Genomic DNA, 12,452 nt, shown 5'->3' on the forward strand with positions numbered 1-12,452 from the left:
GTGAGCTATATAATCAAGGATTACGTTAATTTCATGTTTATTTCATCTTATTTATTGACTTCATAGAGCAGGGAAGTCGGTCTTTTGAGTGTGTCAGGATTGTGGAAACTGATAAGAGCATAAGAAGAACCTTGCTGGATCAGGCCAAGGGCCCACTCACAGCCTGGTCCTTTGCTGCCCAGAGTGTATGGCTGCAGCAGTGTCGAAAATGACTACCACTGCATCCTGCACGCTTCAGGCAGCTGCCGGTGGATCCTCAGGAGAAGGGGACTTTCATCCCCTTGCCCCGAGTAAACAGAGTAGCCCTGCAATGGAGCTACTCGATTTACCCTCAATAAAAAGGTCGGCAATGAATCAAGTGCCTCCCTGTTGGGGGGTGAGCCCAATGCAGAGGTTTTGGATCTGGTGGAGCTCTGCTCCACTGGTCCCGCCTCCCTCCCTCCCCGCTCCCTCCTCTGGCATGCCTCTCCCTGCCTCCCTGCAATGCCTCCTCCCCGACCTCCACCCACCCTCCACTTGCATCCCCCCTCCCCAGAATGCCTCCTTCCCCCCACCCCCGCTTACCTCTCTGCTGTTTGGCGGTCAAGCGACCGCCAAGTGACAGAGGTTGGGTGCTGCCCAGCAGTAGCCCGGCGCTGGCCAGCACTGGGCTACCACCAGTGCTTGCCTGGCGGTAGGGCCCGCAAATGCGCCTTATGGCACATTTGCGACAGTACGCGCCAGTGGTGAGCCACACGCTGAGCCCAGGATTGGGCTCTTAGTCTGGCTTCCTGTATCTCACTGTGGTCCATACTCAGTACTTCTGGGACCACACAGGACAATAAGATACCTGTATCCTGTTGCTACCTAGTCTGGCATTCAGAAATAAGCTACCTGTAAAACCCAGACATTGCATAGAGTGACCATGACTTGTAAACTTGTGATGGATTTTTCCTTCAAATCTGTTCAATCCCCCTTTAAAGACAACTAGGCTGAGTCATATCACGATGTCCTGTGGCACACTGGGTAAAGAAATATTTCCTTTTGTCTGTTTGGTGGTCCATGCCCTGGTGACAGATCATTTAGACTTCTATCATGCACTCTTCCTGGGGCCACCCTTGAAGATGGTTCAGAAACTGCAGTTAGTGGAGAAAGTGGTGGCTCAGCTGTTCACTGGGGTTTGACAGGCTGATTCTGCTCTGGCTGCCCATTCCATTCTGAGCTGAATTATAGATGTCGGTGACGACCTCTAAAGCCCTGTGACTGGAGGTGTTTTGTTTTTTGTTTTGGTTAAGAATACATAAAAACGCAAAACACCACATTTTGTTTTTAAAATATTCAATTAAAAAAACAACACACTGCGTTTTTGTGTTTAAGATATTTTCCAGAAATTAAAAAAAGGTTGCTTTTCCGGTTGGACATAATACTGTGGCTCATCTACTGACAGTATATCACCTACCTAGTGCACTTTTAAAATCGTTTAAAGTTAATTAAAAAGAGAACACAAAACTCTGCTTTCTCCCTTTCAAATCATGAAATATGTGAAAACATAACATTTTCAAACACCCCCACCTGTGGCATAGGAAGGATCAGGATACCTCAAGGACTGCCTTCTCCCGTATAATCCTGCACATCTCTTATGATCATCAGACAGGACCCTGCTTAGGATCCTTCTGCCATCTGAAGCCAAGGGGATGGTGGCAAGGTCCAGGGCCTTTTCTCTTGTGGCTTCATGTCTTTGGAACCAGCTTCCAGAGAATCTGTGGACATTCCCCTCTCTATTTGGTTTCCAGCAGGCTTTATAAATTATTGTTATTCTGCTTGGCTTTTGAAGCTCCTGGGGACCCCTTTGTAAATTAACACCTGTAGGTATGTGGTTGCTGATTTTAACACTACTTTTATTATATGTTATTGCTATTTTTACGTCTTTTAACTTCTCCAGTATCATTTTAATTGGTTTTGTGCTTTCTATCAATTGTATGTTTTATAGTTGTACTCTGCCCTGAGCGCTGGAAAAGTGGAATAAAAATCTTTAAAATGATATGAAATGAAATGAAATAAAATAACATAGTTAGCAAAATTTGGGTCAGAATAATTTTACTCTGCATGTTGTTTTGTAAGCGTTTAATTTTGCATACAATTCTTTAACTTAAATTTTGCTTTTGACACAACCCGGGGAATATTAGACACAATACATCCTGATCCATCAAGCTTTGGTTGACTACATTCAGTATGGTGAAACAGAGGTCAGTGTCTCCGAACTGTGCAACTATCTCCATTGCCTGAAGAAAAGAGATCCTCCCAGTGATCCATCCCTGTTGGAAGCTGAATTCCAGGTAAATTATTTCTTTCTAGGCACTTCTGTTAAGTGCAAAAGAGAATGAAATTACTTATCTAATGAAAAGCTTGGACAATACGTATTCTGCCTCTCTGCAGTTCATTTCCAAGCACATCTCCTTCTTTCTGCTTGTAAGTTTTGCCTAGGAGTGAAATTGGTTACCTAGACCAGACACTGCTTACAAAATGAAACTATTTAAAGGAAAGGAAATGAAGGAAGGGATGCTGAGAGATGATGTAGTATTTCTTCTTAAGTGCTGCTTAAGAAAGAGCTTGTATTTGGAATATGCTGTGTAATCTTCCCTGTCTGTTTCTTTAGAGGCTGCCTGCATACAAGAATTGGCAGTCACAGAGAACTGGCAGTAGAGAGGAAAATAAAAGTAAAAACCGGAGTTCAGCAGTTATTCCATGTGAGTATTTAAGTGGGAAAAAAATTGCAAGAAGCATAGTTTTCTGGTTACTTGGCAAAGTTTAATGGAAACAAGAAAACCCCTGACCTAATCCAGATGTGCCAATTTTTGTTATTTATGTATGTATGTAATGCCATATAGTTGGTATTTTACAAAATAGCAAAAAAAAAAAAAAAGCAGGCAAATTTTTGCACAAAGAGTTTGTCAAATAGGGGCAAGAGGGAAAATAGAAAAAAGAGCATCTGGTATAACAATGAATGAAGGTGATAAAATGCAGCTGCATAGGGCCAAGTTGATGATTCCTCTCTTCAGTCCAGCCCATATATGTGGCAAACAGTGACAGCATGCCCACCTACCCCCCTGCATACTCAGAATGGTCAGTCCCAGCTCTATCATCAAATATGGTCTACAAATATAAAATCCTCTGAATGTAGTCTGATTTCATGCAGTCTCTTTCCCAGATAAAATCTGGCAATTAACTGTGCAATCTGCACCTGTATTTACTGGATTTCATGGTGGATTCAAACATTATAGCACACGTGAACAGACTAAGTGAACAGAGTATGCCTGCGGTTTTCAAACTCGCAGGGAGTTTGAATCCTGCAGTAAGTCTTTGCGGGGGCAGGAGGGAGACAGTGGTGCGATCCCCAGGATTGTGCCGTTCGGGGGGGGGGCTGCAGGGGCTTGGTGCACTTGCCCAAGTCCCCTGCAGCCCCGTGGAGGTGTGGGGAGCCCTGCGCGACCTTCGGCAGGACTTCCTGGGTCAGGGAAGGTGACAGCGGAGCGATCGTGCCCTGCTCCGCTAAACCAGAAGCAGTGCGCAATCACCCCACTTCCCCTTTTGACTGGGCTGCAGGGACTGGGTGCACCCTCCAGCCCCTGCAGCAGTTGTCCCTGGCTGCGGGGAGCCGGGTCAGGGAAAGTGAGAGTGGGGCAATCGTACTCCGCTTCCCGTTTTGCAAGGGCAAGTGCACCAAGGCCCTGCAGCCCCCCTGAGCGGCATGACCCTGGGGATCGTGCCACTGCCTCCTCCCTGCCTCCTGGATGCTCCCGCCCCTTAAGGGGAAAGGGACCAGGACCCTCAGGCTGGGGCATCGCAATGCCTCAGTTTGAATACCACTGGGGTATGCTAGTCACCTTCATGTAATTCCAACAGGGAGAGGTATGGTCTGATCTGGCCTGCAGACTTTGTTGCAGTTGGGATGAAGCCAAAGGAGTGTCAGACTCATTGCCTAACAGCACACCAGATAGCATTCATGATGCCTGCTGTGGATCAGTAGTGACGTAATTAAGCAGAAAGTGATGTCATTAATCAGGTCAGGACCAGAAATAAGCACTTTGTTCTCACTTAGGAAATCATTAGCTACAAATAACAGAAGGTACACAGATCTTGATAATATTTTCAAGATATGGAAAAGCTCAATGGTTACATGGGCTGACAGGCTGCCCTTTCAGCAGTGACATCTCAGCAAAGCTCAGCTGCTGCTGATGGTGCTGGGAGAGCTTGTGGGCCAGATAAAGCGCTTCTCATAGGCCTTATGTTTGACACTATTGGTTTAAAACAATCAAAGACTTCATGAAAACAAGTAGGATTATTTAAGAAAGCATGAAACCTAAGATCCATAGAGTTGGAGAAGTTATAAGGAGGTTACACCTAGGGATATTTTGGGAAATCAGAAAGTTGGGGGGGGGGCAAACCAGATTATTTTACTCCATTCTAATTTATATAACAAAAGAATAGCCTGTTAAAATGTAGATCCATGTAGTGCACTCCCTGTCATTATAGAATGTTCAGTAGCTGTGGATTTTGCATACAGGTTCTGTAATAGAGTGATGATTGGCATTACCCTGTGAAACGATCCTGTTCTGACTTTCTTGTGGTACAGATGACTACAACAGAGTATTATTCAGACATGAAGAGGAGGGGAGCAGAGAGAGTGATCATGATTCCAATGAATCCTCTGATGAGGAAAGTGACTGCGAGGAACCCAGCAAATATATCAACGCTTCCTATATAACTGTATGTGTCTGGAGAACTTAACTTTGTTGATACTAGGTGCACTTAAAGCTTGTTACGTCTGAGAATAAGAATTACAAGGATCGGAGAGAAAAAAATACCGGGTTTTGGGGCAGTGGTGAAAGAGAGGGGACACCACATATCTGTTCGGAGAGTGAGTTTGAAGCATAGTACTTCGGACTTACCATCTATATCTATCATTTTCAAAGTGTGATACTGGACTTCCTAAAAGAGCAGTAATGTGGGCATTGGGGGACTGTCTGCTCTGGGTGATGCACCCTGGGGAGTGATGGGTACACTTCCCAAGCCCCCGTAGAGGAGAGACCCATGCTGTGTTGGGCAGTGGATTAACTTTCTGCCCACCTTGGCTTGATTTGATTTTTGTTTCGTTGGGTTCTGTGCATAAGGAGCTATGAAAGACTAAGGGCCCAATCCTATCCAACTTTCCAGCACCGATGCAGCTCCAAGGTAAGGGAACAAACATTCCCTTACCTTGAGGAGTCCTCCATGACTGCCCCCACTCAGGGTGCAGCACATGCCCCATTAGTATGGCTACATCAGCTCTGGAAAGTTGGGTAGGATTGGGCTCTAAACATGGGCTTATCCTTTGATCTTTGAAAAACTTGACCCTGAATTAATATAAACATTACCCTACTTCTATTTTGCTGAATTTGGTCATTACACAGAGGAGACTTCCAACAGTGATTTTTTAAAAACTCGCTCACACTACTTTGACTTACTATTAAATTAATTTCTGTATCGTGACAAGTGACTCTTAATTATATTACTTCAGAATGATTTCTGGGTGGTTTTTTTTTTATTTTATTTTTGTTTTTTTTTTGCAGGGCTACTGGCTTCAGAATGCAATGATAGCAACACAAGGGCCACTTGCAGAAACCATTGGTGACTTCTGGAACATGATTTATCAAAAGAAAGTGAAAGTTATTGTTATGTTGACTGAGCTGAAAGATGAAACTCAAGTGAGTCACGTCTTCACAGCATTATGCCATGGCATTCTATGCCTGACACAGAAATATTAACATTCAGTTTCTGTTAACTGAAAAGGAATATTTTATTCCAAAAGCCAAAGGTGTTTTCAGTTGAAAAAGATGCGCTGTACATGTTTACTCAGAAGTAAATTCCATGATTTTCATCTGTTCTTACTCCCAGGGAAGTGTGCATTGGACTGAAACTTTAAAATGATAAATCCAGATTTGCTTAGTCAGACAAAAAGGCATTTCCTACAGATACTCCAGAGTTCTGAGGATAATTTCTACACCAAACTAAATGCTATAAATGTATGAACATAACAAATGTGCTATAAATGCACGACTGCTATTGTTTGCTTGGAGTGTGAGTCCTGGGTTTCAAAGTTAATTATTAGGCTTTTTTTCAATTTGGTCTACAGTGCCTGTTGACATCTCAGGCTCAAATTTGCTTTGAATGCATAGCAGTGTTCGCTGTGCTATCATGGGAGTCTAATGGAAGAGGACCATCAGCCAGTAATAGGTCCCAAAAGTTCTATTGGCATCTGATTACCACAAGAGTTTTGTCTATTTCCATGCATATAGGGTGTGAGTGGCCCCGTTTTCCTTTGATATCAAAGTCTTTTTCATGTTCTTCCTAACAAATCAAAGATGAAATACTAATTTGACTCTTGAACAGCCAGGTCTGGGGGAACTTGGTTTGGCTTTGCAAATACCTCTGTACCATAATTTTCCAACTCAAAACTACCACTATTCCAATGTTGGAACCACTGATTTTGCCTTTCTTCACTCCTAGGAACTTTGCGCGCAGTATTGGGGAGATGGAAAACAGACATATGATGGACTGACTGTTGAACTGAAAGACACAAACTGTTGTTCCAGCTACACCATTCGTGTCTTTGATCTAACACACACAAAGGTAAAATAATAACTGACTCCCTCTACCTTCCAACATTATTTTCTTCTTTAAAGGAGAGCTTAAAACACAAGCACAGACATCAAACTCTGAGGTCTGATTTGTTTTCCTTTATATGTTTGATTGGTGCTATAATTTCTTAATATGGATTTTTGATTTATATGAATTGGTGAATTGGCAGAATTTGGAGGTGAGGAGCCACCTTGCACATGTGGAAATGCCTTTCTATTCATCCAAGGCACCTTTGGATTCAACTGGCGTTTCTGTGCCAGCACATAGTTTATTTCATGTTATCAGCTATATGACTCCTTTTCTCTCTGGGTTGTTTTGCCATCTTTTGAAGAGCTTCTCTATGCCCCTGTTTCTTGCAGAGGAAAGAAACTCGAAAAGTGTTCCAGTATCAGTATCAGAAGTGGAAAGGGTTTGCTCTTCCAGAAAACCCCAGTGACTTAATCACCATGATCCAGAATCTCAAACAGAAGCTTCCATCACCAGAGGCAACAGCTGAAACAAAAACATACAACAAGAATGTTCCACTTGTGGTTCACTGCCGGTAGGTGTCGATTTTGGAGAAATTTCATCATGCCAAGGCCTGATTTCATCTGTGTGTGGCATTTTCAAAACTCATTTTTACTTTAGGCTGGTTTGTGTTGCACAGTGCCATGGGAGGCAGCTTTTTGTGCCTCCACTCCCTTGCCCAGGAACCTGCACTAGAGTGAACATTTAAGGGTCCTGCTGCAGAAATGTGTGCTAGTCAAACTGTTCCTGTTCAGGAGTTGTAGAGTAGAAAAGGTGCTAGCTGTGGTTAGCTCCTGCTGGATCAGATCAAAGGTTTCGGTTGCATGAGATCTATTCTCCATGAATTGTCTAAGTAATCCCTCTTTACATCTATCCTAATTAGTATCTATCCCTACAACTTGTGGGGTTCTTCTAGCAGTGATATTCATGACTTAATTGCGTGTCGTGTGACAAAGTACTTTGACTCAATTTAGAGGCAATTTGATTTCATTGGCTGACCACCAAGCTCTAGAACAGGGATGGGCAAACTTTCAACTTTAGGGATCCTGGACCTTTAACAATTGTTTAGGAGAGAGAATTTCAGCAGGTTCAGCTTGACATCTGTGAGATAACAAGCTGCATCTTGTTCTGAAATTCCCTCTTCTATACAATTGTTAAAGGTCCAGGATCCCTAAAGTTGAAAGTTTGCCCACCCCTGCTCTAGAATTATGAGAGTGGGAAAAATGCTTGCTCTACAGGTGTGCGTCGCTTAACAACCGTTCAGTTAATGACAGACTGCATATTCGACGGTGGTCAAAGCACAACAAAGAGGCTCTTAATGAGGCAGTCAGGTCTCCCGTAGCCTGCAGCAGAGTGTCTGTGTATACAATAAAGAGGCTCTTAATGCAAAGAAGGGGCAATCTATTTCCAGTAGCCTGTGCAGCCAGCTAGTGTCTGGCAGGGAGTGTCGTTTTACACATCAAAGGCACTAGACTGGGCTGAATGTTCACTTAATGACCTAATCGCATAACAGTGTGGATCGGACAACGTATTCATTTTTTCAGCAGTGTATATATATCAGCTGCATTAGCATGCAGGGGGTTATGTAGCATTGGGCTGTAAGATTATTTTAATAACTATCAATATAAGCTTTGATGTCCATTTTGTTACTGTCCAGGTTGTACCCAGGGCAGGTGCTGCTATCACCCACCCTTGGTATGCTGCTGCCATTGCACTCTGGCTTTGCACAAGGGTACCCCAATGCTAACCTGTACCAACCCAGCGAGGCCGCACAGCCTGTGCTGTGTCCAGCACAGATTAGGAGGCAGCTGAAGGTCTCCTTGGGGTAAGGGGATATTTTTCCCTTTACTCTGTCCAATGGAACTTCTCAGATTCATGCCAGCTGTTTAGCTGGTGGAAAGCCAGGTGGAAAGCTGGGAGGGCCGGGAAGGGGGTTATAATACAACGGAGGAGGCCTCCACTGATCCAGGCCTTTCCCAGGTCCAATCCGCCTCTTTTCGAACCTCACAGCACCCAGAAATGTCCCGTCCCCACCATCTTCATCATGACCCTGGTGAGAGACTCTCTGCTCCAGCCAGTGCTGCTCCTGGATTCAGCACTGGCGGCCTAGCACACGTCTTTTAGCCAGTGCTGCCAACTCACAAGTAGTCGCAAACATGCTTTATGGCACGTTGGCAACACTCTGAGCTGGCGCAGCGATGGCGGTGCTGGCTCAGACCAACATCAGGATTGCCACAACAGTACCATACTATTCAAAGGTGTTGCTTGATTTTCAGTCATATTGCTGCCATAGACTAGCACTCTTTTCTGTGATACTTTGTAGTGATGGTTCCCAGCAAACTGGAATATTCTGTGCCTTGATGAACCTCTTGGATTGTGCGGAGACAGAAGGTGTAATAGATGTGTTCCAAGTTGTGAAAGGTCTTCGTAGAGCCAGATCAGGAATGGTTGTCTCTTTTGTAAGTAAATTGTATTGAGTAATTGGGATTTTATTTTGCATTAATTCTGTCATTATCACTACAATTCAATGGGTGGGTGGAGAGGCATTTATTTACAATCATGTATACCCCATTCTTTTACTGAATGAATCTAAAGAGGCTAGCACAAACAGCTTAAAAGAATAACAGTTCAATCAACAAAATGCAATAGTAAAAAACAATTAAAACTAAAACCTAATACAGTAGACTAAAACTGCAATAAAGCAATAACCTGTAAGCATTATACTTCTTTCTCCCCTCAATGTACAACCAAGTAGGACTATTAACTGCTGTTTGTAATATAGATTTTTGCTTTCAGGTCCAGACATCAGTTCTGTCTGATTTTTTATTTGTTATTTTTGATTGTTATTTGACATTCAGTGTTTCACTCTATAAGCCGCTTTGATGCCCTTGGTAAAAGGTGGGATGTAAATGCTGTAAACAATCATTCTGCCATGGAAGTGCTTAATTTTGCCACCCAGGCAGCCACTTTCCCTGGCTTCATTAGTGGGTTGCCCCTGCTAATTCTTTCTCTTTGTCTTTTTAGGAAGATTATGAGTTTCTGTATGATACTGTTGCTAGTATGTATCCTGCCCAGAATGGACAGCTGCAAAAAAGCAAATGCCAAGAGCACAAAGTTGATATTGAAAAAAATGTGGAGAAGGAAAATGAGGCTGACTCAGTTAAAATCGACCTCTCTTATCCAGTTCAGGAAACCAGAAATGATGCGGAAATGCAAGAAGATTCCAAAGCCAAAGATGACTCTAGGGAAGCAGAAAGTTCTTCAAACGGACCCACAAATCCAGTTTTAATGGACATAAACTAGAAGCTTTTTTAAACCCTTCCAATTAAGAGCATCTGTAGATGTCAGTTAGTTGCATTCTGAAGTAAATTAAGACCCCAAAGAGAAATAGTTCTTTCTCTCTCAATCCAAGCCTCTATTTTCTTTAGAGAAATATTTTTGTACAATCCTGGAATGTAGAATTGTGTTTCCCATGGTACGATATGGAGTAAGCCACTTGAAACTTGTGGGTTGTTATAATGCACTGTGAATTTTTGTGTTTGTGTGTGGCTGTGCCATTTTTACTTGTTTGATTTAATTTGTACTCTGTTCTTTTCTTAAATTGTATAGCAGCTATAATTATTATTATTTTACCTATGATCTTAAAGTAAATCTAACAACAAAAAATAGTTAGGACAAAATTAGATACCACCAGTTCTGTATAGCCATTATCCTTCTAGTAAAGGCCATATACAAAGCACAGCATGCCATGTGACAAACCACTTTTGAAACTAAGAGGAGTTTGAAAAAGAAGCTTCTGATCAGGCATCAAAGCAAAAAGGAATCCCATTGGGTTTGCCAAGGGGAAACCTAAAGAAGTTCTTCTTTGTATGCAGACTGCAGTAATTAACATTAATTTTATGGCCTTTCCAAAATGGGCAGGTAAGAAATACACCCTAATCCTTTGGTTCTAATGCACAGCATAATGAATAGGTGTGCAGAACAGTAATGATAAACTATAACTTAATCAGTGGATATTTGTCAAGCAAAGATAGATCTGATAGACAGATTCCTATATAAACTGGAATGGCACAAACCAAGGGCATTGAAGTTAAGCAATGGGCATTAACAGAGCTGCAAAATCCTATCAAGATTAGCATTTCTAAAACTGGCCTCAAGATGTCACTGTGTTCAAATAAATTCACTTAACAGTTCAGTTTTGGCTCTCCAAGACATCTGATAAAAGCATAGATTGTTTTGTAAAAAGCTGGCAAAATATTGAGTTGATGTTTTGATTCTGTTATGTTAGCGCAGTTGTTTTTTTAAACTTTTTTTCTGACATTAATATAACTTTTCTTACAATGTGTTTTCTTCTTACGTCTTGGTTTCTATGCTACTCTTTCTGAAATGTTGTGGGTCTCACAAATATGATATGAAAGAGTTTTATATATTATACTGGTGACATTTCACTTCCACTGCAATGGAATTTAGCTTTCTTTAATGTTCCAAGAAAATAAAAAATAATGTATCAGCTAAAAAATGTTATTCTGAGGCATATTAAGTGTTGGTGTTAGTATAAGAAGGTGGGCTGATGCTGTTTAAAGATAGATTCATGAAACCCAAAATGTATGTTTCTACATTTTGGCTTAGGGGCAGTTTGCAGTTTGGAGTAGGAAGGAGGTAAGATATGATGGGCCAAACTGATTGGCCGTATTGTCCAAAGTAACCCTTAATGGGTGGATTGCTTTGAGGGTAATTCTTACCATACATGATTACTCTAAAGCTGCATATCTCCAATTTCAATTTGGAAAAAAGTATTCTCAGACATCAAAACTTTGGGAACATTGACACGGGCCAAGAATGTACCGTTTATACAGTAGTACTAGTAATGCTCATTGATCAGCTCCTAAATTCATCTGCAATTTCTTCTCTGCCCCCTGGAGAAAGGAGCTTGGAATCCAGAATGACATCAACACCCCCCCCCCTGCAATTATAAGAAGTGTAATAGCACACCAGTAGGGAGTGAGACGGGTCCTCTCACCTTCAACACATGGTGGGCAAGGCTCACAGATACAACCGTCTCAATCCAACAGACTTGCTCTTTATAGACACTTCAGTTCCCCCCAGAATGTCAACATGTCAATGTCAAGCAGCTCTCCAAGATTGCTTCTTGCAGCTGCAAAAATCACTTCTTTGCTCTTACTCTCTCTATTTATTTGCAGCAGTGTTTCTCAAACTGTGGGCCAGGACCCACTAGGTGGGTCGCAAGCCAATTTCAGGTCAGTCCCCATTCATTTCAGTATTTTATTTTTAAACTATTAGACTTGATGCTACCATGATATGTGACTGGGGAAATATTACAGAACTGTACTTTTAGCAAACTACTTTGTATGTTCTTTTAACAATGATAGTAAATAGGACATACTCCTGGGTAAGTGTGGGTAGGATTGCAGCCTAGGATTGTTAAAAAATTTTCCTGCTTGATGATGTCACTTCCGGTCATGACATCACTTCCGGTGGGTCCTGACAGATTCTCATTCTAAAAAGTGGGTCCGGTGCTAAATGTGTGAGAAGAATAACATCAATTGTCTATTAAAAATTCAGGGGAATAAAACTGGTTTCACCTGACATCAGAAAACTAGTGAGACAAGTGCAAACAGGTGCAAACTTCTTTCAGAAAAGAAGTTATCTACTGCTGTGCTACTGCTTAAGAGGCCTTTGACTCAGTTGCAGCTCGCCTCATCTCTGCAGGTGGAAGGACCTGGAGAAGATCTTCCAATTAAGATCCTAAAAATTCACATGAGAACAAA

General features: G+C 42.2%; 1 protein-coding gene across 3 annotated transcripts in view; it reads left to right on the forward strand.

Annotated features, from left to right (window-relative positions):
* PTPRC (protein tyrosine phosphatase receptor type C) overlaps window positions 1–11,170 on the forward strand; it is a 110,123-nt gene extending 98,953 nt beyond the window's left edge. For all 3 annotated transcript variants that reach the window (XM_066625340.1, XM_066625341.1, XM_066625342.1), the window contains 8 exons: window positions 2,166–2,315; window positions 2,636–2,726; window positions 4,613–4,746; window positions 5,589–5,723; window positions 6,526–6,648; window positions 7,017–7,198; window positions 8,987–9,122; window positions 9,688–11,170. In XM_066625340.1, the coding sequence (XP_066481437.1) occupies window positions 2,166–2,315; window positions 2,636–2,726; window positions 4,613–4,746; window positions 5,589–5,723; window positions 6,526–6,648; window positions 7,017–7,198; window positions 8,987–9,122; window positions 9,688–9,966 (1,230 nt within the window). In that variant the 3' untranslated portion in view covers window positions 9,967–11,170. The remainder of the gene's footprint in view (window positions 1–2,165; window positions 2,316–2,635; window positions 2,727–4,612; window positions 4,747–5,588; window positions 5,724–6,525; window positions 6,649–7,016; window positions 7,199–8,986; window positions 9,123–9,687) is intronic.
* Window positions 11,171–12,452: the final 1,282 nt, after the last annotated feature.

The sequence above is a fragment of the Tiliqua scincoides genome, chromosome 4 (genome assembly GCF_035046505.1).
Source record: "Tiliqua scincoides isolate rTilSci1 chromosome 4, rTilSci1.hap2, whole genome shotgun sequence".
Classification (NCBI taxonomy): domain Eukaryota; kingdom Metazoa; phylum Chordata; class Lepidosauria; order Squamata; family Scincidae; genus Tiliqua; species Tiliqua scincoides.